Source organism: Scyliorhinus canicula, chromosome 18 (genome assembly GCF_902713615.1).
Source record: "Scyliorhinus canicula chromosome 18, sScyCan1.1, whole genome shotgun sequence".
NCBI lineage: Eukaryota > Metazoa > Chordata > Chondrichthyes > Carcharhiniformes > Scyliorhinidae > Scyliorhinus > Scyliorhinus canicula.
The window spans coordinates 69362291-69386751 of record NC_052163.1 but is presented as its reverse complement, the minus strand read 5'-3'; the positions used below and the strand labels follow the sequence as shown (position 1 = coordinate 69386751).

Below are 24461 nucleotides of genomic sequence, written 5' to 3'. Positions count from 1 at the left end.
GTGCCAGCAGTATTAGCCCCACCCATCTGCTAACCAGACCCTGTGAGATGCAGTGGGGGGAGAGGGGTAAAATTTAGCTTCATGTTTCTAGATTAAATAGTAACTTTCAAAGGGCATTGGATATTGAAGAGGAATTTGCAGCGCTTTGGAGAAGGATCATTGTGCCTTGGGAATACTCAGATAGCTTCTAATCAGCTGGCACAGTGACCTACTCCTGCGCTGTATCATTTTGAAGCTGGACTGGAGTAAATATGGAATAATAGACAGATCTGTATTGTGAGATTCCGACTGGAATTTCATAGAATTTACAGTGCAGAAGGAGGCCATTCGGCCCATTGAGTCTGCACCGGCTCGACTTCCGGTGGCGGCGATGATGTAGGAAGCCACACATTTGGGAGCTCCCATTTTAAACGGACTTTTCGGCTCTTTTTAGAGCCCAAAACGGAAATTTTTCGACGTCTCCCGGTGGGAGAAGGTGTGCTGATCGACTTTCCCCGCAGTCCATGACTCGAACTCAGAGTGGAAAGGGGGAAAAAACGGCAGCAGCTCCCCAGAAAAAACGGGGGAAGGAATCCAAGATGGCGGCCGGCGGAGCTCCAGAGGAGTGGAAGCAGTGGGCCCAGGAGTAACAAGCTGCTCTCCTGCGCTGCTTTACAGACTTCAAGGCTGAGGTACTGAGCTCGCTGCAGGAAACGAACAGAAGGCTGTCGGAGATTCAGACAACCCAGGGTGCTGCCATCAAGAAGTTGCAGGCGCAGGCCACTGAACGAGAGGAGGAGGCCGTGGTCCTCGTGAGTAAGGTGGAGGGGCACGAGGCACTCCACAAGAAGTGGCAGGAACGCTTCGAGGAGCTTGATCACCGCATGAGGCGGAAAAACCTGCGGATCTTGGGCCTTGCGGAGGGGCTGGAGGGGTCGGACCTGACAACCTACGTGGCTACAATGCTGAACTCGCTAGTGGGGGCCGGGTCTTTCCATCTGCCCTTGGAGCTGGAGGGAGCACACAGAGTACTGGCCAGGAGGCCTAAGGAGAATGAACCCCCGCGTGCGGTGCTGGTGAGGTTCCACCAGTTCAGTGATCGGGAGTGTGTGCTGCGCTGGGCCAAGAAGGTGAAGAGCAGCAATTGGGAGAATGGGGTAGTACGGATCTACCAGGATTGGAGTGTGGAGGTGGCTAAGCGGCGGTCTGGATTTAATCGGACGAAAGAGGTTCTTTACAGGAAAAAGATAAAGTTCGGAATGTTGCAGCCCGCGCGCCTGTGGGTAACTTATTCGGACCGGCATTATTATTTCGATTCCCCAGGGGAGGTGTGGGCCTTTGTGCGGACGGAGAAACTGGACTTGAACTAGGGGTTGGGGGTTGCGGGGTCGGTTGTAATGCTTTATTGCTGGTTTCTGCTGTTGCTGTGTCCTTTTTTTTGTTTTTTTGTACATTTGTAATTTTGATATGGTTATTTATGGGGGTGTTGTTCTGTTATTTTTTTTTGCTGTGGGCATTGTTTGAGTTTTGTATCTTGCGGGGATGGTTGGGGGGGTTTGTTGTATTCTATGTCGGGTTGGGGGTATGGAGTGGGGCTGGTATTTGGGAGCTGCGTCAGAAGGGTGTGATGGGGCAGTGCGAAAGCGCGGGCTTTCCTCTGGTTTCCCGCGCTGCGGGGCTGGGGGGCGGAAACTAAGACGGGGGAGGCGAGGCCTTAACTGGTTCTTCCCCGCGCTGGAGCGGTGCCTGGAGGAGGGATAGATTGGGGGATGATCCCACTTTTGGAGGGGTCGGGTTATTGGCGGGAGTTTCCGGGGTCAGCAGAAGTTAGCTGACCCACGGAAGTACAATGGAGGACGGTTCGCGGCTGGGAGGGTTCCTAGCCTGGGGGGGGGGGGGAAGGGAGGGGGGGAAAGGGGAATACCGGGTTGCTGCTGGTAGGGTCAGGAAGGAGCTGGTGGGGGCTGGGGGGACAGAGGTGAGGTGTTGTCGCTGTGGGGACTGGGTCGGGCAGGGGGTGCTGGCCTGGGGCGGGCTGTTGACGGGCTATGGCTAGTCGACGGGGGAGGGGGGCTGGACACCCTCTGATCTGGTTGGTCACCTGGAATGCGAGAGGATTGAATGGGCCGGTGAAGCGGTCAAGGGTACTTGCTCATCTGAAGGGGCATATGTGGCAATGCTTCAGGAGACCCACCTGAAGGTGGCGGACCAGGTCCGTCTGAGGAAGGGGTGGGTGGGGCAGGTTTTCCACTCTGGGTTGGATGTGAAGAACTGGGGAGTGGCGATTCTGGTGGGGAAAAATGTGTTGTTTGAGGCATCGGAGGTGGTGGCGGATAAGGGGGGTAGGTATGTTATGGTTAGGGGCAGGCTACAAGGAGAGAAGGTGGTACTTGCTAGTGTGTATGCCCCAAATTGGGACGATGCGGGCTTTATGAGGCGTATGTTGGGACGGGTCCTGGATCTGAAGGCGGGAGGTCTGATCATGGGGGGGGGGACTTCAATACGGTGTTGGATCCTTCACTGGATCGGTCCAGCTCTAGTACGGGTAGGAGGCCGGCGGAGGCCAAGGTACTGAGAGGGTTTATGGACCAGATGGGTGGGGTGGATCCATGGAGGTTTGTGAGGCCGAGGGCACGCGAGTACTCTTTCTTCTCCCACGTACATAGGGTCTACTCTCGGATAGGCTTCTTCGTGGTGAGTAGGGGACTGATTCCGAGAGTGGAGGAGGCCGAGTATTCGGCCACTGCAATCTCCGACCACGCTCCGCATTGGATAGAGTTGGAGATGGGGGAGGTGCGGGACCAGCGCCCGTTGTGGCGGTTGGATGTGGGGTTGCTGGCGGAGGAGGAGGTATGTAGGAGGGTCCGGGCAAGTATTGAGGGGTACCTCGAGGTGAATGATATGGGGGAGGTTCAGGTGGGGATGGTCTGGGAAGCCCTGAAGGCAGTAATTCGTGGGGAGCTGATATCCATCCGGGCACACAGGGAGAGGAGCGAGAGGAGTGAGAGGGATAGACTGGTGGGAAAGATGCTGGAGGTAGACAGGAGGTATGCAGAGGCACCAGAGGAGGGACTATTGGGGGAGAGGCGCAGCCTGCAGGCTAAATTTGATTTGCTGACCACTAGAAAGGCGGAGGCACAGGCGGTGGAAGGCACAAGGGGCAGTGTACGAACATGGTGAAAAGGCGAGTAGGATGCTGGCTCATCAGCTCCGCAAGCGGGATGCGGCTAAGGAAATTGCTGGAGTGAGAGACAAGAGTGGGAATGTGGTGCGGAAGGGGGTAGAGGTGAATGAGGTCTTCAAGGACTTTTACGGGGAACTGTACCGGTCGGAGCCAACGGGGGAGAGGAGGGAAATGGAGAGGTTCCTCGACGGGCTTCCTTTCCCGAAGGTGCAGGAGGAGAAGGTGGAGAGGTTGGGTGCGCCGATTGAGCTGGAGGAGCTAGTTAAGGGGATCGGGCAGATGCAGTCAGGGAAGGCACCGGGGCCGGATGGGTTCCCGGTGGAATTTTATAAAAAGTTTGTGGACCTAGTGGGCCCCTTGCTGGTGCGGACACTCAATGAAGCGTGGGAAGGGGGGACTTTGCCCCTGGCGATGTCGCGGGCGCTGATCTCGTTAATTTTAAAGAGGGACAAGGACCCCCAGCAGTGTGGTTCATACAGGCCCATATCTCTCCTCAACGTGAATGCTAAGGTGCTGGCAAAAATCCTGGCCATCAGGATAGAGGACTGTGTGCCAGGGGTTGTGCACGAGGACCAGACAGGTTTTGTGAAGGGAAGGCAGCTGAACATGAATGTGCGGAGATTGTTGAATGTCATCATGATGCCGGCGATTGAGGGGGAGGCAGAGATAGTGGTGGCGCTGGATGCGGAGAAGGCCTTCGATAGAGTGGAGTGGGGGTACCTATGGGAGGTGATGGGGAGGTTTGGATTTGGTGAAAGGTTCATTAGATGGGTAAGGCTGCTATATGAGGCCCCGATGGCGTGCGTGGCCACGAATGGGAGGAGGTCGGAGTACTTCCGGCTTTACCGAGGGACCAGGCAGGGTTGCCCCCTGTCCCCCTTGTTGTTTGCACTGGCAATCGAGCCGCTGGCGATGGCGTTGAGGGATTCAGAGAGGTGGAGAGGCTTGGTGCGAGGTGGGGAGGAACATAGGGTGTCGTTGTATGCCGATGACCTGTTACTGTATGTGGCGGACCCGGTGGGAGGGATGCCGGGGGTGATGGAGCTGCTAGCTGAGTTTGGGACCTTTTCAGGTTATAAATTAAATTTAGGCAAGAGTGAGGTGTTTGTGGTGCACCCTGGAGACCAGGAGGAAGGAATTGGTAGGCTCCCGCTTAGGCGGGCAGGGGAGAGCTTTAGGTACCTGGGGGTGCAGGTGGCCAGGGACTGGGGGACTCTTCACAAACATAATTTCACCAGACGTGTAGATCAGATGGAGGAGGAGTTCAAGAGGTGGGACATGCTGCCATTATCGTTGGTGGGGAGGGTACAGTCCGTCAAAATGACGGTGCTTCCGAGGTTCTTGTTCCTCTTTCAGTGCCTGCCCATCTTTATCCCCAGGGCCTTCTTTAGGAGAGTGACTAGCAGTATTTTGAGCTTTGTGTGGGCACATGGGACTCCGAGAGTGAAGAGGGTGTTCCTGGAGCGAGGGAGGGATAGAGGCGGGCTGGCGCTGTCCAACCTTCTGGGGTACTATTGGGCGGCCAATGTGTCAATGGTGCGTAAATGGGTGATGGAGGGGCGGCGTGGAAAAGAATGAAGATGGCATCATGTAGAGGTACGAGCCTGGGTGCCATGGTAACGGCGCCGTTGCCGCTCTCCCCAAAGAGGTTTACCACGAGCCCGGTGGTGGCGGCGACCCTAAGAATCTGGGGACAGTGGAGACAGCATCGGGGGGAAACAGGGTGCTCGATGGAGGCTCCACTGGGTGGCAATCATCGGTTCATCCCGGGGAACACTGATGGGGGATTTAGGGGGTGGCAAAGGGCGGGCATTAGTAAATTGAGGGACCTGTTTATTGGCGGGAGGTTTGCGGGCCTGGGGGAACTGGAAGATAAATTTGGGCTTCCCCAAGGGAACATGTTCAGATACTTGCAGGTAAAGGCATTTGCTAGGCGACAGGTAGAGGGATTCCCTCTACTGCCCTCGCGGGGGACGATGGACAGAGTGCTTTCAGGGGTGTGGGTCAGAGAGGGGAAGGTGTCTGACATCTATAAGGTAATGCAGGAGGTGGCGGAGTCGTCAGTGGAGGAGCTGAAGGCTAAATGGGAGGAGGAACTCGGGGAGCAGATAGAGGACAGGACTTGGGCGGATGCCCTGGAGAGAGTCAACTTTTCCTCCTCATGTGCGAGGCTTAGTCTCATCCAATTTAAGGTGCTGCACCGGGCCCACATGTCCGGGACTAGGATGTGTAGGTTCTTTGGGGGTGAGGACAGGTGCACCAGATGTTCGGGGAGTCCAGCGAACCACGCCCATATGTTCTGGGCATGCCCAGCACTGGAAGAATTCTGGAAGGGGGTGGCGAGGACGGTGTCGAGGGTGGTTGGATCCAGGGTCAAACCAGGGTGGGGACTCGCTATTTTTGGAGTTGCGGTAGAGCCGGGAGTGCAGGAGGTGAAAGAGGCCGGTGTCCTGGCCTTTGCGTCTCTAGTAGCCCGACGAAGGATCTTGCTGCAGTGGAAGGATGCGAGGCCCCCAAGGGTGGAGACCTGGATCAGTGACATGGCGGGATTTATAAAATTGGAAAGGGTCAAATTTGCTCTGAGTGGATCAATACAAGGGTTCTATAAACGATGGCAGCCTTTTCTGGACTTCCTGGCTCAGAGATTGGTATCTTGGTCAATAACAGCAGCAGCCCGGGGGGGGGGGGGGGGGGGGGGGGTGTTCCTTATTGTAGTTTCTATTCTGTAACTTTATATTGTGTTAATTTGTGTTGTTAAAATGCTGTGTTGTTCATGGAGGTGGGGCGAATGTTTATGATTGCTAATATTATTGTTATTTTTGGTATTTTACTATGGTGCGTTATTGTTGTATAAATTCAAAATTTTTCAATAAAAATTATTTAAAAAAAAAAGAGTCTTCACCGGCTCTTGGAAAGAGCACCCTACCCCCAGAACCCAGTACCCCACCCAACACAAGGGAAATTTTGGACACTAGGGGCAATTTAGCATGGCCAATCCATCTAACCACATCTTTGGACTGTGGGAGAAAACCGGAGCACCTGGAGGAAATCCACGCAGACACGGGGAGAATGTGCAGACTCCGCACAGACAGTAACCCAAGCCGGGAATCGAACCTGGGACCCTGAAACTGTGAAGCAGTGTTACCGTGTTGCCGTGTTACCGTGCTGCCCAAGAGTGTAAAGACTGTGCTGCTCTTGTGTACCCCTCAGTGTCTGAGTGAAGAGTGTCTCTCTGTGGGAGGAACATCTCAGAAGGAATATTAAAAGCTTCTGTGATTCTTGTTTCACAGAACCTGCCTCAGTGGACCTGGAGAAAGTGGCCTCTGTTATAATCGAACAATCCATGAAAGACCTGGTGTTCAGTAAAGAAGCCGGCCGTATTTGCTACACTATAGTACAGGTACAGTGTAGAACTGTGGTAGATATACCCCTCCCCCACACTTACTGCATGGGGCTCAGAGAGCCCAAAGTCCCAATTGACTCGGGTGACACTAGAAGAAATGCCCATGTTGGCATTTACCTGCCACACAAATGGTTCAAATCACTTTTAGCTGCCCTGTTCATATCAATTCATTCTCTTCCGATCAGCCCCGTACGGTGTCAAAATCCCACAGTCGCTATTCTGAAGAGAAGGGGAGTTTGTTCCAGGGACCTTGGCAATATTTAGCCCACAATCATCAACACAAAACTTGTTATCTGGTTATTATCACACTGCTGTTGTGGGATCTTGCGCTGCACAAATTGGCTGTCATATTTCCAAAATTACAACAGTGACTATTCTTCAAAATGTGCTTCATTGGTTGCCTTGGAACGTCCTGCTAAATAAATAGAAATATTTCTCTTCCTTCCCCTCTCAATGAACAAAGAACTAAAAAAAGTACAGCACAGGAACAGGCCCTTCAGCCCTCCAAGCCTGCATCGACCACGCTGCCCGTCTGAACTAAAATCTTTTACACTTCCGGGGTCCATATTCCTCTATTCCCATCCTAAAAGAACGTTCCCCATCTCGTTCCCCATCTCATTTTCTCCCTTTAATTTCCTGCTTAATTTTCTCCCCCTCTGTTCATTTTCAATCATCCACCTCTCCTGTCTAACATTGAATGTTGAAGTAGTTTTTGCCACAGCCACTAACCCTGGGAGACAGCCCTGCCATGCTCTCTGTGTGAAGAACTTTTCCCTGTTCTCTGTTCTACATCTCTGACATTTAACTTTGTAACTGGTCGCTTCTTCCAGACTCCTCAACCACTAGATAGAGCCTCCTTCTATCCAGCCTGCCCGACCATTCAGAATTTTAAATATTTCAGCCATATCGCTCCATTTTGCATTGTTCTAACAATTTAGTATCAAGTCTCACTCTGTCTCACTGTGGCCGATTGTCACTTAATTCAGTTCTTCTTTCTTCCCAATAATTTCATGTGGCTTCTTCAAATCACAGTGCTTTTTAATTAATTATTTAGATTGCTTGAATCTTCTTTACATACAAACCCTACAGTCAACATGGGAATGTAGATCCTAACAGGGTTTGTCTCCAGGCCCAAGAGGTATCAGCCCCTGTTGCCCAGCTGCCTTCCTATTGGTTGCTTGTGTAGGCCAGAGATTGGGAGTTAGACTGGATTCTGCTCTTAGCTCAGTATAGGCTGAACCCCAGGGTCAGGCTCGCTTCCTTTACTGGCTTGTTCCCAGTGTCAGGCTCGCTGCCTCAGTACAGGCCAGACCCCAGGATCAGGCTCTCTGCCTCAGTACAGGCCAGACCCCGGATCAGGCTCACTGCTTCAGTACAGGCCATATCCCAGGATCAGGCTCACTGCCTCAGTACAGGCCAGACCCCAGGATCAGGCTCTCTGCCTCTGTACAGGCCAGACCCCAGGATCAGGCTCTCTGCCTCTGTACAGGCCAGACCCCAGGATCAGGCTCTCTGCCTCAGTACAGGTCAGACCCCAGGATCAGGCTCTCTGCCTCATTACAGGCCAGACCCCAGGATCGGGCTCACTGCCTCAGTACAGACCAGACCCCGGATCAGACTCTCTACGTCAGTACAGGCCAGACCCCAGGATCAGGCTCACTGTTTCAGTACAGGCCAGATCCCGGATCAGGCTCTCTACGTCAGTACAGGCCAGACCCCTGATCAGGCTCTCTACGTCAGTACAGGCCAGACCACAGGATCAGGCTCACTGCTTCAGTACAGGCCAGACCCCGGATCAGGCTCTCTACGTCAGTACAGGCCAGACCCCGGATCAGGCTCTCTACGTCAGTACAGGCCAGACCCCTGATCAGGCTCTCTACGTCAGTACAGGCCAGACCCCAGGATCAGGCTCACTGCTTCAGTACAGGCCAGACCCCAGGATCAGGCTCTCTGCCTCAGTACAGACCAGACCCCGGATCAGGCTCTCTGCCTCAGTACAGACCAGACCCCGGATCAGGCTCTCTGCCTCAGTACAGACCAGACCCCGGATTAGGCTCTCTGCCTCAGTACAGGCCAGACCCCGGATCAGGTTCTCTGCCTCAGTACAGGCCAGACCCCGGATCAGGCTCTCTGCCTCAGTACAGGCCAGACCCCAGGATCAGGCTCTCTGCTTCAGTACAGACCAGACCCCAGGATCAGGCTCTCTGCTTCAGTACAGACCAGACCCCAGGATCAGGCTCTCTGCCTCAGTACAGACCAGACCCCAGGATCAGGCTCTCTGCTTCAGTGCAGGCCAGACCCCGGATCAGGCTCACTGCCTCAGTACAGACCAGACCCCAGGATCAGGCTCTCTGCTTCAGCACAGACCAGACCCCAGGATCAGGCTCTCTGCCTCAGTACAGACCAGACCCCAGGATCAGGCTCTCTGCCTCAGTACAGACCAGACCCCAGGATCGGGCTCTCTGCCTCAGTACAGACCAGATCCCAGGATCGGGCTCTCTGCCTCAGTACAGACCAGACCCCGGATCAGGCTCTCTGCCTCAGTACAGACCAGACCCCAGGATCAGGCTCACTGCTTCAGTACAGGCCAGACCCCAGGATCGGGCACTCTGCCTCAGTACAGTGTTTTTGGGATCTTTAAGGGGGAGGGGGAGCAGCCCCAAGTCGTGGTCCACATAGGTACCAACGACATAGGTGGGAAGAGAGATGGGGATTTGAGACAGAAATTCAGGGAGCTAGGGTGGAAGCTGAGAGCTAGAACAAACTGAGTTGTTATCTCTGGGTTGTTACCCGTGCCATGTGCTAGCGAAGTGAGAAATAAGGAGAGAGAGGAGTTGAACACGTGGCTACAGGGATGGTGCAGGAGGGAGGGTTTTGGTTTCCTGGATAATTGGGGCTCATTCTGGGGTAGGTGGGACCTCTACAAACAGGATGGTCTTCACCTGAACCAGAGGGGTACCAATAACCTGGGGGGGAGATTTGCTAGTGCTCTTCGGTGGGGTTTAAACTAATTCAGCAGGGGGATGGGAACCTAAATTGTAGTCCCAGTGTACAGGATGTTGAGAGTAGTGAGGTCAGGGATAGGTTAAAAATTCGAAAGAGGGCACCGGCAAGCAAGACGCTGGTTTGAAGTGTGTCTACTTCAACGCCAGGAGCATCCGGAATAAGGTGGGTGAGCTTGCAGCATGGGTTGGTACCTGGGAGCTCGATGTTGTGGCGATTTTGGAGACATGGGTAGAGCAGGGACAGGAATGGTTGTTGCAGGTTCCAGGATTTAGATGTTTCTGTAAGAACAGAGAAGATGGTAAAAGAGGGGGGGGGGGGGGGGGGGGTGGCATTGTTAATCAAGGAAAGTATTACGGCGGTAGAAAGGACGTTTGAGGACTCGTCTACTGAGGTAGTATGGGCCGAGGTTAGGAACAGTAGAGGAGAGGTCACCCTGTTGGGAGTTGTCTATAGACCTCCAAATAGTTCCAGAGATGTAGAGGAAAGGATTGCAAAGATGATTCTCGACAGGAGCGAGAGTAACAGGGTAGTTGTTATGGGGGACTTTAACTTTCCAAATATTGACTGGAAATACTATAGTTCGAGTACTATAGATGGGTCAGTTTTTGTGCAGTGTGTGCAGGAGGGTTTTCTGACACAGTATGTAGACAGGCCAACAAGGGGCAAGGCCACATTGGATTTGGTACTGGGTAATGAACCCGGCCAGGTGTTAGATTTAGATGTAGGTGAGCACTTTGGTGATAGTGATCACAATTCGATTATGTTTACTTTAGCAATGGGCAGGGATGGGTATGTACCGCAAGGCAAGAATTATAGCTGGGGGAAAGGCAATTATGATGCTATTCGGCAAGATTTAGGATGTATAGGATGGGGAAGGAAACTGCAGGGGATGGGTACAAGCGAAATGTGGAGCTTTTTCAAGGAACAGCTACTGCGTGTCCTTGATAAGTATGTCAGGCAGGGAGGAAGTTGTCGAGCAAGGGAACCGTGGTTTACTAAGGAAGTTGAAGCACTTGTCAAGAGGAAGAAGAAGGCTTATGTTAGGATGAGACATGAAGGCTCAGTTAGGGCACTTGAGAGTTACAAGTTAGCCAAGAAGGACCTAAAGGGAGAGTTAAGAAGAGCGAGGAGAGGACACGAAAAGTAGTTGGCGGATAGGATCAAGGAAAACCCTAAGGGTTTCTATAGGTATATCAGGAACAAAAGAATGACTAGAGTAAGATTAGGGCCAATCAAGAATAGTAGTGGAAAGTTGTGTGTGGAATCAGAGGAGATGGGGGAAGCGTTAAATGGATATTTTTCATCAGTGTTTATACTGGAGAAAGACAATGTTGTCGAGGAGAATACTCGGGTTCAGTCGACCAGGCTAGATGGAATTGAGGTTCACAAGGAGGAGGTGTTAGCAATTTTGGAAAGTGTAAAAATAGATAAGTCCCCTGGGCTAGATGGGATTTATCCTAGGATTCTCTGGGAAGCCAGGGAGGAGATTGCAGAGCCTTTGTCCTTGATCTTTATGTCGTCTTTGTCGACAGGAATAGTGCCGGAAGACTGGAGGATAGCAAATGTTGTCCGCTTGTTCAAGAAGGGGAGTAGAGACAACCCTGGTAATTATAGACCTGTGAGCCTTACTTCGGTTGTGGGTAAAATGTTGGAAAAGGTTATAAGAGATAGGGTTTATAATCATCTTGAAAAGAACAAGTTGATTAGCGATAGTCAACACGGTTTTGTGAAGGGTAGGACATGCCTCACAAACCTTATTGAGTTTTTTGAGAAGGTGACCAAACAGGTGGATGAGGGTAAAGCGGTTGATGTGGTGTATATGGATTTCAGTAAGGCGTTTGATAAGGTTCCCCACGGTAGGCTATTGCAGAAAATAAGGAAGTATGGGATTGAAGGTGATTTAGCGGTTTGGATCAGTAATTGGCTAGCTGAAAGAAGACAGAGGGTGGTGGTTGATGGCAAATGTTCATCCTGGAGTTCAGTTTCTAGTGGTGTACCGCAAGGATCTGTTTTGGGGCCACTGCTGTTTGTCATTTTTATAAATGACCTGGAAGAGGGTGTAGAAGGATGGGTTAGTAAATTTGCAGATGACATCAAGGTCAGTGGAGTTGTGGATAGTGCTGAAGGATGTTATAGGTTACAGAGGGACATAGAGAAGCTGCAGAGCTGGGCTGAGAGGTGGCAGATGGAGTTTAATGCGGAAAAATGTGAGGTGGTTCACTTTGGAAGGAGTAACAGGAATACAGAGTACTGGGCTAATGGCAAAATTCTTGGTAGTGTAGATGAACAGAGAGATCTCGGCATCCAGGTACATAAATCCCTGAAAGTTGCCACCCAGGTTAATAGGGCTGTTAAGAAGGCATATGGTGTGCTAGCCTTTATCAGTAGGGGGATTGAGTTTCGGAGCCACAAGGTCATGCTGCAGCTGTACATAACTCTGGTGCGGCCGCACCTGGAGTACTGCGTGCAGTTCTGGTCACCACATTATAGGAAGGTTGTGGAAGCTTTGGAAAGGGTTCAGAGGAGATTTACTAGGATGTTGCCTGGTATGGAGGGAAGGTCTTACGAGGAAAGGCTCAGGGACTTGAGGTTGTTTTCGTTAGAGAGGAGAAGGCTGAGAGGTGACTTAATAGAGACACATAAGATAGTCAGAGGGTTAGATAGGGTGGACAGTGAGAGTCTCTTTCCTCGGATGGTGATGACCAACATGAGGGGACATAGCTTTAAATTGAGGGGTGGTAGATATAGGACAGATGTCAGAGGCAGTTTCTTTACTCAGAGAGTAGAAGGGGTGTGGAACCCCTGCCTGCAACAGTAGTAGACTCGCCAAATGTAAGGGCATTTAAGTGGTCACTGGATAGACCTATGGATGAAAATGGAATAGTGTAGGTCAGATCGGCTTCAGATGGTTTCACAGATCGGCGCAACATCGAGGGCCGAAGGGCCCGTACTGCGCTGTAGTGTTCTATGTTCTATGTTCTAGTACAGGCCAGACCCCGGACCAGGCTCTCTGCCTCAGTACAGACCAGACCCCAGGATCAGGCTCTCTGCCTCAGTACAGGCCAGACCCCGGATCAGGCTCTCTGCCTCAGTACAGGCCAGACCCCGGATCAGGCTCTCTGCCTCAGTACAGGTCATACCCCAGGATCAGACTCTCTGCCTCAGTACAGACCAGACCCCAGGATCAGGCTCTCTGCCTCAGTACAGGCCAGACCCCAGGATCAGGCTCTCTGCCTCAGTACAGGCCAGACCCCGGATCTGGCTCTCTGCCTCAGTACAGGTCATACCCCAGGATCGGGCTCTCTGCCTCAGTACAGACCAGACCCCAGGATCAGGCTTTCTGCCTCATTACAGGCCAGACCCCAGGATCAGGCTCAGTGCCTCAGTACAGACCAGACCCCGGATCAGGCTCTCTGCCTCAGTACAGGTCATACCCCAGGATCAGGCTCTCTGCCTCATTACAGGCCAGACCCCAGGATCGGGCTCTCTGCCTCAGTACAGGTCATACCCCAGGATCAGGCTTTCTGCCTCATTACAGACCAGACCCCAGGATCAGGCTCTCTGCCTCAGTACAGGTCATACCGCAGGATCAGGCTCTCTGCCTCATTACAGGCCAGACCCCAGGATCAGGCTCTCTGCCTCAGTACAGGTCATACCCCAGGATCAGGCTCTCTGCCTCATTACAGGCCAGACCCCAGGATCAGGCTCTCTGCCTCAGTACAGGCCAGACCCCGGATAAGGCTCACTGCCTCAGTACAGGCTGGAACCCAAGGTCAGGCTTCCTGCCTCAATACTGATCAGAGTTCAGGGTCAGGCTTCCTGTTCCAGTGCCGGCTGGACCTCAGGGTCAGGCTTGTTTATTCTTTCTTATCTCTAGGCGGAGAACAAGCAGAGTGGGAACAGCAACTTCAGACGTAACATCCTGATCCGCCTGCAGCAGGAATTCCTGTTAAAGGAGCAGCTTCGGGAGCGCTCGGTGAATGATTGGGTTTGTCTGGTCACCTTCATCTGCAACATTTTTGATTATCTGAAGGTGAGTAACACCTCCCATAACCTCAGGGCTTGGGACATGGCCTGGGAGATTCTTGAGGCAGCAGCTAATAATACTTATCTAGTTAAACCCCCTTTTAAGGTAAAGATAGATAGTTTTTTGAAGAATAAAGGGATTAAGGGTTATGGTGTTCGGGCCGGAAAGTGGAGCTGAGTCCACAAAAGATCAGCCATGATCTCATTGAATGGCGGAGCAGGCTCGAGGGGCCAGATGGCCTACTCCTGCTCCTAGTTCTTATGTTCTTATGTTCTTATGTCAAGTTTTTTATAATAATACAGTCTGTTACATATTTCCAAGAAAATAACTTAGTTATAAACCTCCCTTCTATTACATGCCCCGTTCAGTATAACACTCACTCTGGTTCTGTTACTGACAAACATGACTTTTTAAGCTGGCTGATATGGTGTGAAAGACTCTGCCAATAGATGAAGCTGAGGCAGAGCTATTGTGCATTCAAGATGTTTTAGAACATAGAACATTGAGAAATACAGCACAGAACAGGCCCTTCGGCCCACGATGTTGTACCGAACTTTTGTCCCAGGTTAATCATAGATCATAGAATTTTGGACACTAAGGGCAAGTTATCATGGCCACTCCACCCAACCTGCACATCTTTGGACTGTGGGAGGAAACCGGAGCACCCGGAGGAAACTGGAGCACACACAGGGAGGATGTGCAGACTCCACACAGACAGTCACCCAAGCCAAAATCGAACCTGGGACCCTGGAGCTGTGAAGCAATTGTGCTATCCACAATGCTACCGTGCTGCCCTTAAGAACAAATTAATATACACTCCATTATTCTACCATAATCCATGTACCTATCCAATAGCCGCTTGAAGGTCCCTAATGTTTCCGACTCAACTACTTCCACTGGCAGTGCATTCCATATCCCCATTACTCTCTGGGTAAAGAACCTACCTCTGACATCCCCCCTATATCTTCCACCATTTACCTTAAATTTATGTCCCCTTGTAATGGTTTGTTCCACCCGGGGAAAAAGTCTCTGACTGTCCACTCTATCTATTCCCCTGATCATCTTATAAACCTCTATCAAGTAGCCCCTCATCCTTCTCCGTTCTAATGAGAAAAGGCCTAGCACCCTCAACCTTTCCTCGTAAGACCTACTCTCCATTCCAGGCAACATCCTGGTAAATCTCCTTTGCACCTTTTCCAAAGCTTCCACATCCTTCCTAAAATGAGGTGACCAGTACTGCACACAGTACTCCAAATGTGGCCTTACCAAGGGTTTGTACAGCTGCATCATCACCTCACGGCTCTTAAATTCAATCCCTCTGCTAATGAACGCTAGCACACCATAGGCCTTCTTCACAGCTCTATCCACTTGAGTGGCAACTTTCAAAGATCTATGAATATAGACCCCAAGATCTCTCTGCTCCTCTACATTGCCAAGAACCCTACCGTTAACCCTGTATTCCGCATTCATATTTGTCCTTCCAAAATGGACAACCTCACACTTGTCAGGGTTAAACTCCATCTGCCACTTCTCAGCCCAGCTCTGCATCCTAGCTATGTCTATTTGCAGCCAACAACAGCCCTCCTCACTATCCACAGCTCCACCAATCTTCGTATCATCTGCAAATTTACTGACCCACCCTTCAACTCCCTCATCCAAGTCATTAGTGAAAATCACAAACAGCAGAGGACCCAGAACTAATCCCTGCGGTACGCCACTGGTAACTGGGCTCCAGGTTGAATATTTGCCATCCACCACCACTCTCTGACTTCTATCGGTTAGCCAGTTCGTTATCCAACTGGCCGAATTTCGCACTATCCCATGCCTCCTTACTTTCTGCATAAGCCTACCATGTGGAACCTTATCAAATGCCTTACTAAAATCCATGTACACTACATCCACTGCTGTACCTTCATCCACATGCTTGGTCACCTCCTCAAAGAAGTCAATAAGACTTGTAAGGCAAGACCTACCCCTCACAAATCCGTGCTGACTATCCCTAACCAAGCAGTGTCTTTCCAGATGCTCAGAAATCCTATCCCTCAGTACCCTTTCCATTACTTTGCCTACCACCAAAGTAAGACTAACTGGCCTGTAATTCCCAGGGTTATCCCTATTCCCTTTTTTGAACAGGTGCACGACATTCGCCACTCTCCAATCCCCTGGTACCACCCCTGTTGACAGTGAGGACAAAAAGATCATTGCCAACAGCTCTGCAATTTCATTTCTTGCTTCCCATAGAATCTTTGGATATATCCCATCAGGCCCGGGGGACTTGTCTATCCTCAAGTTTTTCAAAACGCCCAACACATCTTCCTTCCTAACAAGTATCTCCTCGAGCTTACCAGTCTGTTTCACACTGTCCTCTCCAACAATATGGCCCCTCTCGTTTGTAAATACTGAAGAAAAGTACACGTTCAAGACCTCTCCAATCTCTTCAGACTCAATACACAATCTCCCGCTACTGTCCTTGATCGGACCCACCCTCGCTCCAGTCATTCTCATATTTCTCACATATGCGTAAAAGGCCTTGGGGTTTTCCTTGATCCTACCCGCCAAAGATTTTTCATGCCCTCTCTTAGCTCTCCCTTTCTTCAGTTCTCTCCTGGCTATCTTGTATCCCCCCAACGCCCTGTCTGAACCTTGTTTCCTCAGCCTTACATAAGTCTCCTTCTTCCTCTTAACAAGACATCCAACCTCTCTTGAGAACCATGGTTCCATCACTCGACCATCTCTTCCCTGCCTGACAGGGACATACATATCAAAGACACGCAGTACCTGTTCCTTGAACAAGTTCCACATTTCACTTGTGTCCTTCCCTGACAGCCTATATTCCCAACTTATGCACTTCAATTCTTGTCTGACAGCATTGTATTTACCCTTCCCCCAATTGTAAACCTTGCCCTGTTGCATGCACCTATCCCTCTCCATTACTAAAGTGAAAGTCACAGAATTGTGGTCACTACCTGCAAAATGCTCCCCCACTAACAAATCTATCACTTGCCTTGGTTCATTACCAAGGACCAAATCCAATATGGCCTCCCCTCTGCGGACAATCTACATACTGTGTTAGAAAAGCTTCCTGGACACACTGCACAAACACCACCCCATCCAAACTATTTGATCTAAAGAGTTTCCACTCAATGTTTGGGAAGTTGAAGTTACCCATGACTACTACCCTGTGACTTCTGCACCTTTCCAAAACCTGTTTCCCTATCTGTTTCTCCACATCTCTGCTGCTATTGGGGAGCCTATAGAAAACTCCCAACAAGGTGACTGCTCCTTTCCTATTTCTGACTTCAACCCATACTACCTCAGTAGGCTCCTCGAGAACTGCCTTTCTGCAGCTGTTATACTATCTCTAATTAACAGTGCCACCCCCCCCCCCCCCCACCACCTCTTTTACCATCTTCCCTAACCTTGTTGAAACATCTATAACCAGGGACCTCCAACAACCATTTCTGCCCCTCTTCTATCCAAGTTTCCGTGATGGCCACCACATCATAGTCCCAAGTACCGATCCATGCCTTAAGTTCACCCACCTTATTCCTGATGCTTCTTGCGTTGAAGTATACACACTTCAACCCATCTCCTTGCCTGCAAGTACTCTCCTTTGTCAGTGTTAACTTCCCCACTGCGTCACTACACACTTTAGCGTCCTGAATATTGGCTTCCTTAGTTGCTGGACTACAAATCCGGTTCCCACTCCCCTGCCAAATTAGTTTAAAACCCTCCCGAAGACTACGAGAAAACCTCCCTCCCAGTATATTGGTGCCCCTCTGGTTCAGATGCAACCCGTCCTGCTTGTACAGGTCCCACCTTCCCCAGAATGCGCTCCAATTATCCAAATACCTGAAGCCCTCCCTCCTACACCATTCCTGCAGCCACGTGTTCAACTGCACTCTCTCCCTATTCCTAGCCTCGCTATCACGTGGCACCGGCAGAAAACCAGAGATGACAACTCTGTTTGTCCTGGCCTTTAACTTCCAGCCTAACTCCCGAAACTCAGGTACAGTCGACCAGGCTAGATGGGATTGAGGTTCACAAGGAGGAGGTGTTAGCAATTTTGGAAAATGTCAAAATAGATAAGTCCCCTGGGCCAGATGGGATTTATCCTAGGATTCTCTGGGAAGCCAGGGAGGAGATTGCAGAGCCTTTGTCCTTGATCTTTATGTCGTCTTTGTCGACAGGAATAGTGCCGGAAGACTGGAGGTTTGCAAATGTTGTCCCCTTGTTCAAGAAGGGGAGTATCTCTGGTAATTATAGACCTGTGAGCCTTACTTGTGGGTAAAATGTGGAAAAGGTTACAAGAGATAGGGTTTATAATCATCTTGAAAAGAACAAGTTGTTTAGCGATACTCAACACGGTTTTGTGAAGGGTAGGTCATGCCTCACAAATCTTATTGAGTTTTTTGAGAAGGTGACCAAACAGGTGGATGAGGGTAAAGCAGTTGATGTGGTGTATATGGATTTCAGTAAGGCGTTTGATAAGGTTCCCCACGGTAGGCTATTGCAGAAAATACGGAAGTATGGGATTGAAGGTGATTTAGCGGTTTGGATCAGTAATTGGCTAGCTGAAAGAAGACACAGGGTGGTGGTTGATGGCAAATGTTCATCCTGGAGTTCAGTTACTAGTGGTGTACCGCAAGGATCTGTTTTGGGGCCACTGCTGTTTGTCATTTTTATAAATGACCTGGAAGAGGGTGTAGAAGGATGGGTTAGTAAATTTGCAGATGACACGAAGGTCGGTGGAGTTGTGGATAGTGCTGAAGGATGTTATAGGTTACAGAGGGACATAGATAAGCTGCAGAGCTGGGCTGAGAGGTGGCAGATGGAGTTTAATGCGGAAAAGTGTGAGGTGGTTCACTTTGGAAGGAGTAACAGGAATGCAGGGTACTGGGCTAATGGCAAGATTCTTGGTAGTGTAGATGAACAGAGAGATCTCGGCATCCAGGTACATAAATTCCTGAAAGTTGCCACCCAGGTTAATAGGGCTGTTAAGAAGGCATATGGTGTGCTAGCCTTTATCAGTAGGGGGATTGAGTTTCGGAGCCACGAGGTCATGCTGCAGCTGTACAAACCTCTGGTGCAGCCGCACCTGGAGTACTGCGTGCAGTTCTGGTCACCACATTATAGGAAGGATGTGGAAGCTTTGGAAAGGGTTCAGAGGAGATTTACTAGGATGTTGCCTGGTATGGAGGGAAGGTCTTACGAGGAAAGGCTCAGGGACTTGAGGTTGTTTTCGTTAGAGAGGAGAAGGCTAAGAGGTGACTTAATAGAGACATATAAGATAGTCAGAAGGTTAGATAGGGTGGACAGTGAGAGTCTTTGTCCTTGGATGGTGATGACCAACATGATGGGACATAGCTTTAAATTGAGGGGTGGTAGATATAGGACAGATGTCAGAGGCGGTTTCTTTACTCAGAGAGTAGTAGGGGTGTGGAACGCCCTGCCTGCAACAGTAGTAGACTCGCCAAATTTAAGGGCATTTAAGTGGTCACTGGATAGATATATGGATGAAAATGGAATAGTGTAGGTTAGATAGGCTTCAGATGGTTTCACGGGTCGGCGCAGCATTGAGGACCGAAGGGCCCGTACTGCGCTGTAATGTTCTATGTTCTACTTGTTTATTACCTCCACACCCCTTTTCCTACCTACATCGTTGGTACCAATGTGCACCACGACTTCTGGCTGCTCACCCTCCCCCTTCAGGATCCTGAAGACACGATCCGAGACATCCCTGGCTCTGGCACCCGGGAGGCAATATACCTTCCGGGTGTCTCGCTTGCGACCACAGAATCTCCTATCTATTCCCCTAACAATTGAATCTCCTATTACTATTGCTTTTCTATTATCCCCCCTTCCCTTCTGAGCCCCAGAGCCAGACACAGTGCCAGAGACCTGGCTGCTAGGGCCTTCCCCTGGTAGATCATCCCCCCCAACAGCATCCAAAACGGTATACTTGTTTTGAAGGGGAACGGCCACGAGGGATCCCTGCACTGTCTGCCTGTTAGTTTGCTCTCCCCTGACTGTAACCCAGCTACTCTTGTCCAGTACCTTGGGTGTGGCTACCTCCCTGTAACTCTTCTCAATAACCACCTCTGCCTCCCGGATGATCCAAAGTTCATCCAGCTCCAGCTCCAGTTCCCTAACACGGTCTCTGAGGAATTGGAGTTGGGTGCACTTCCCACAGGTATAGTCAGCGGGGACACCGGTGGTATCCCTCACTCCCTCACAACCCACATCCTACAGGAGGATCCTCCATCCCCTCTTACTTTACAGAATATAGCTGTCCTGTAGACCAACTGGACCTCCGCCCTCCGACTCTGCTTCCAGTCAGCTGCACTCTGTAAACTCCTGGCTCCCTTCTCGCTCTTTGCGGAAATGGAAATGAAAGGAGCACCTTACTCCCTCCTCACCTAACTCCCTCAGTCACCCAACTCTCACTGTAGCATTCAAATGCACATTTAAAAAATGTGATCGGAATACTCTGGTATCCAGATTTTCCTTTTCAACATGGCCTACTCAGGCCCAGATGTGTGCTGGTTTCAGAGTGACATGAGGAGAATGTCACGTTTCCATTGTTTGAAAGGGAGAGGGAGAGCAGCCTGGAGCCTGACATAGAACATAGAACATATAGTGCAGAAGGAGGCCATTCGGACCATCGAGTTTGTACCGACCCACTTAAGCCCTCACTTCCACCCTATCACCGTAACTCAGTAGGCCCTCCTAACCTTTTTTGGTCACTAGGGGCAATTTATCAATCCACCTAACCTGCACATCTTTGGACTGTGGGAGGAAACCAGAGCACCCGGAGGAAACCCACGCAGACACGGGGAGAACGTTTGACCATGAATTTATTGTCTAGTCATTCTCCCTGGTCCTTGCTATCCATTCATTCTGATCACACCAAGCATCATGATTAGAGGTGCTATATAAATGTAGCTGGTTACTGAGTGTAAGAGCATTGCTGTGCTCCTCACCTTCCTGGAGAGGTTAATCCTGATGTTAGTCACTTAGTGCATCCGCTGTAATCATCTGCCATTTCGGGTAGACCACAGATTGACAGTATGAAGAAAAGGCAGTGGGAAATATGCTGGGTTTGCAAATGCCCCCTCCTCCGTCCTGCCCATCCCCAATAAAGTCATCAACAGATGCTACAACAGGTCAGGTGGCACTCCCTGCATTGAACCCTAACCAAATTGTGTTTGTGCCGAGGATGAGTCATTGCTTCCAGTTTTGGAATGGAGTTGCTGTGAAGATGGATGGGCTGTGTGCATGGGCTCTCACTCCTGTTCTCTATTTCAGGTGAATAACATGCCCATGATGGCGCTGGTTAACCCTGTGTATGATTGTTTGATGCGTCTCACCCATCCTGATTCACTGCAGAACGAAGAGGAGGTGAGGAGGAGCCCTGATTCCCTGTCTCTGTCTGTAGATACTCTGATTATCTGGGCCTTATACCCCTGTCTTTCTCAATGACCTCCGTTTCTATTTCTTCTTGTTTTTATGTCTATTCTCTATATTTTTCATTCTCGTCATACATCCTTTCATTTCTCTCCTCTTGGATTCTCTGCCCTCCCAAATCCCTATTGCAGCCCTTTGGGACTGCTCAACCTGTCTGTTCCCTTGTTACCATTGCCACTGACTCCCTGTGAGATAAGCCGACAGTTTCTCTCTGCTCCTCTCGGTATTCTGCAAAGGGCTCATCAAGGTACCTGTGTTACCTCCGCATAAGCAGCAACATCAACTTTCCTATCTCACCCTATCATCTGCCTACTGGCCCAGTGTACCCACTGGGGAATAATCTTGATAACATTCTCCCTGTCCAATTCACCTTTCCAGTGCTAATCCTGTAGACTCTGCCAGTCGATCAACTCTCAATACCCCTCCATGCATCTCCCTCCAAAATATCCGTTTACTTGTGAACAAGGCCCGCGCCATCCAGAAACTTCTTGTGGATGATTGCATCAACATTGTGGTTTTGGTTAAGAAAGCCTGAGACCTTCTTACCTGAAGCCTCTCTGTCTGGCTATACCTTTCACCACTGGCTCTGTCAGGATCATTGCCATGACGCAAATCACACCTTGCTCGTTCCCCTAATCTTCTGGCACTTTTACGTCCTTTGAACATCTCACCTTGTTCTAACCTCTCATTTAAAATTCTTATTTCCTCCCACTCACACCCACGCCATTTTTCTCACCACCATTTCTTCATCACTTTCCTCCCTCAGCCCCTGTACCCAGCAACTATAGGCTCCCCAAGGTCCCCTGAATTCAAAAATGATGCAAGGCTTAAAAATATTCCATTTGTTTGTAAAGAACAGGTACTTGCTTGGAGTAAGGGTATGTTGTGAGCTTGACTACGATAGTAATGTTTAAGGGGCATCTTGACAAATACATGAATTCGATGGGAATAGAGGGATACGGACCCCAGAAGTGTAGAAGATTTTAGATGGGCAGCATGGTTGGTGCAGCCTTGGAGGGCCGAAGGGCCTGTTCCTGTGCTGTACTTTTCTTTGTTCCTTGTTTGTTCTTTGACAGATTGCCTTAAATTGGTTGTTAGCGTAGCTGTGAGTGCACACAGGATTATTCATAAGTGCTATCCCATTGTGGAATCACAACTAACAATAGACAGTTTTGGGTTTTGCAAGGGTGGGCTGGTTGAGTACGGTCTGTACTCTGCCTATTGCGAACAATCGAAAAGAACATATCGTTTGATTTGATTAGCTAATGACTGGGATGTAAGCCTATGTTGCACTGAAGAACAAAGAACAATAGAGCACAGGAACAGGCCCTTCGGCCCTCCAAGCCTGCACTGGTCACGATACCAACCTTTGCCAAAACCCTCAGCACTTCCTTGTGCCGTAACCGCCTATATCCATCCTATCCATGTGCTTACCAAGATACCTTTTGAATGCCGTTAATGTATCTGCTTCCACAACCTCCCCTGGCAATGCGTTCCTCTGCGTAAAAAACTGCCTCGCACATCTCCTCTAAACCTTGCCCCATGGACTTTAACCCTATGCCACTTGGTGATTGACCCCTCCACCCTGGGAAAGAGTGCCTGCCTGTACACTCTATCCATGCCCTTCATAATCTTGTAGACCTCTATCAGGTCACCCCTCAACCTCCGTCTTTCAAATGAAAACAGTCTGAGTCTATTCAGCCTCTCCACATAGCTAACACCCTCCAGACCTCCTGGTAAACCTCCTCTGCACCCTCTCCAAAGCCTCCACATCCTTCTGGTAGTGTGGCGACCAGACTTTTGAGCAATATTCCAATTGTTCTATACAACTGTTCTATACAACTGTAGCATGACTTGCCAGTTTTTATAGTCGATGCCCCGTCCAATGAAGGCAAGCATTCCGTATCCTTTCTTGACTACCTTGTCCACTTGTGTTGCCGCCATCAAAGATCTGTGGACCTGCCCAGATCTCTCTGACTTTCTATATTCCTAAGAGTTTTGCCATTTACGGTATATTTCCCTCTATGTTAGACCTACCAAAATGCATTACCTCACACTGTCCACAATAAACTCCATTTGCCATTTCTGTGCCCCACTCTCCAACCTATCTATGTTCTGCTGTATCTTCTGACAATCCTCAACACTATCTGCCACTCCACCAACCTTGGTGTCATTTTCCTCCAAATTGTTTATGTACACTACAAACAACAGAGGCTCAAGCACAGATCCCTGTGGAACACCACTAGTCACAACCTTCCATTCTTAAAAACACCCTTCTACTCTACCCTTTGCCTTCTGTGACTGAGCCAGTTCTGTATCCATCTTGCCACCTCACCTCTGATGCCGTGCGACTTTACATTTTGTACTAGTCTGCCATGAGGCACCTTGTCAAAGGCTTTACTGATTCAGTAAACAACATCCACCGCCCTTCCCTCATCAATCATCTTTGTCACCCCCTCAAAAAACTCGATCAAGTTAGTGAGGCACGACCTCCCCTTCACAAAATCATGCTGTCTATCGCTTATGAGTCCATTTGTTTCCAAATGGGTATAAATCCTGTCCCTGAGAACTCTCTCAATTAATTTACATACAACTGACGTGAGGCTCTTCGGCCTATGGTTTCCAGGATTATTCCTGCTACCTTTCTTAAACAGCGGTACCACATTAGCTATTCTCCAGTCCTCTGGGATCTCACCTGTAGCCAATGAGGATACAAAGATGTCAGTTAAGGCCGCAGCAATTTCCTCCCTTGCTTCCCTCAGTATTCTGGGGTAAATCCCATCCAGCCCAGGAGACTTTTCTATTTTAATATCTTCTAAAATACCCAATAACTCCTCCTTTTCGATGTTAACATGATCCAGACTGTCCACACACCCTACCCAAGAATCATCTTCCACAAAGTCCCTTTTTTTGGAGAACACTGATGCAAAGTATTCATTTACTACTTCGCCCATTTCCTCAACACATAGATTCCTCCCACTGTCCTTAAGTGGTCCAACCCTTTACCTGGCCACCTTCTTGCTTTTTACATATGAATGAAAAGCTTTGGGATTCACCTTAAAGGATTAAAGGATTGTCCTACTTGCCAAGGATGACCCCTCCTAGCCCTCCTAATTTCCCGCTTCAGTACCTTCCTACTTTCTTTATACTCCTCGAGGGTGTTGACTGTCCCCACCCTCCTAGACCAAACAAAAGTCTCCTATTTCTTTTTGACGAGGATATTGTTCAATTGTTGTGGTGGGCAGAATGTTGTTTTGGACTAACAGCAGCACCTCTGCTGTTAGTTCTGGACAAAACTCAAGAAATTCATTAGCCTTTTGACATGGGCTAATCTGCTTATCCCAATTTATACAACAGTTAAAATCACCCATTCTGGACTCTGCCTCTTCTCCATG

At 49.8% G+C, this 24461-nt stretch overlaps 1 protein-coding gene across 3 annotated transcripts in view; it reads left to right on the top strand.

Annotated features, from left to right (window-relative positions):
- Window positions 1-24461, top strand: part of mif4gdb (MIF4G domain containing b) — a 54108-nt gene that overhangs the window by 22513 nt on the left and 7134 nt on the right. Inside the window, exons 3-5 of one of the 3 annotated variants that reach the window (XM_038777332.1) lie at window positions 6454-6563; window positions 13450-13605; window positions 20908-21000. In XM_038777332.1, the coding sequence (XP_038633260.1) occupies window positions 6454-6563; window positions 13450-13605; window positions 20908-21000 (359 nt within the window). The remainder of the gene's footprint in view (window positions 1-6453; window positions 6564-13449; window positions 13606-20907; window positions 21001-24461) is intronic. The other 2 variants (XM_038777333.1, XM_038777334.1) reach the window with 2 other exon arrangements.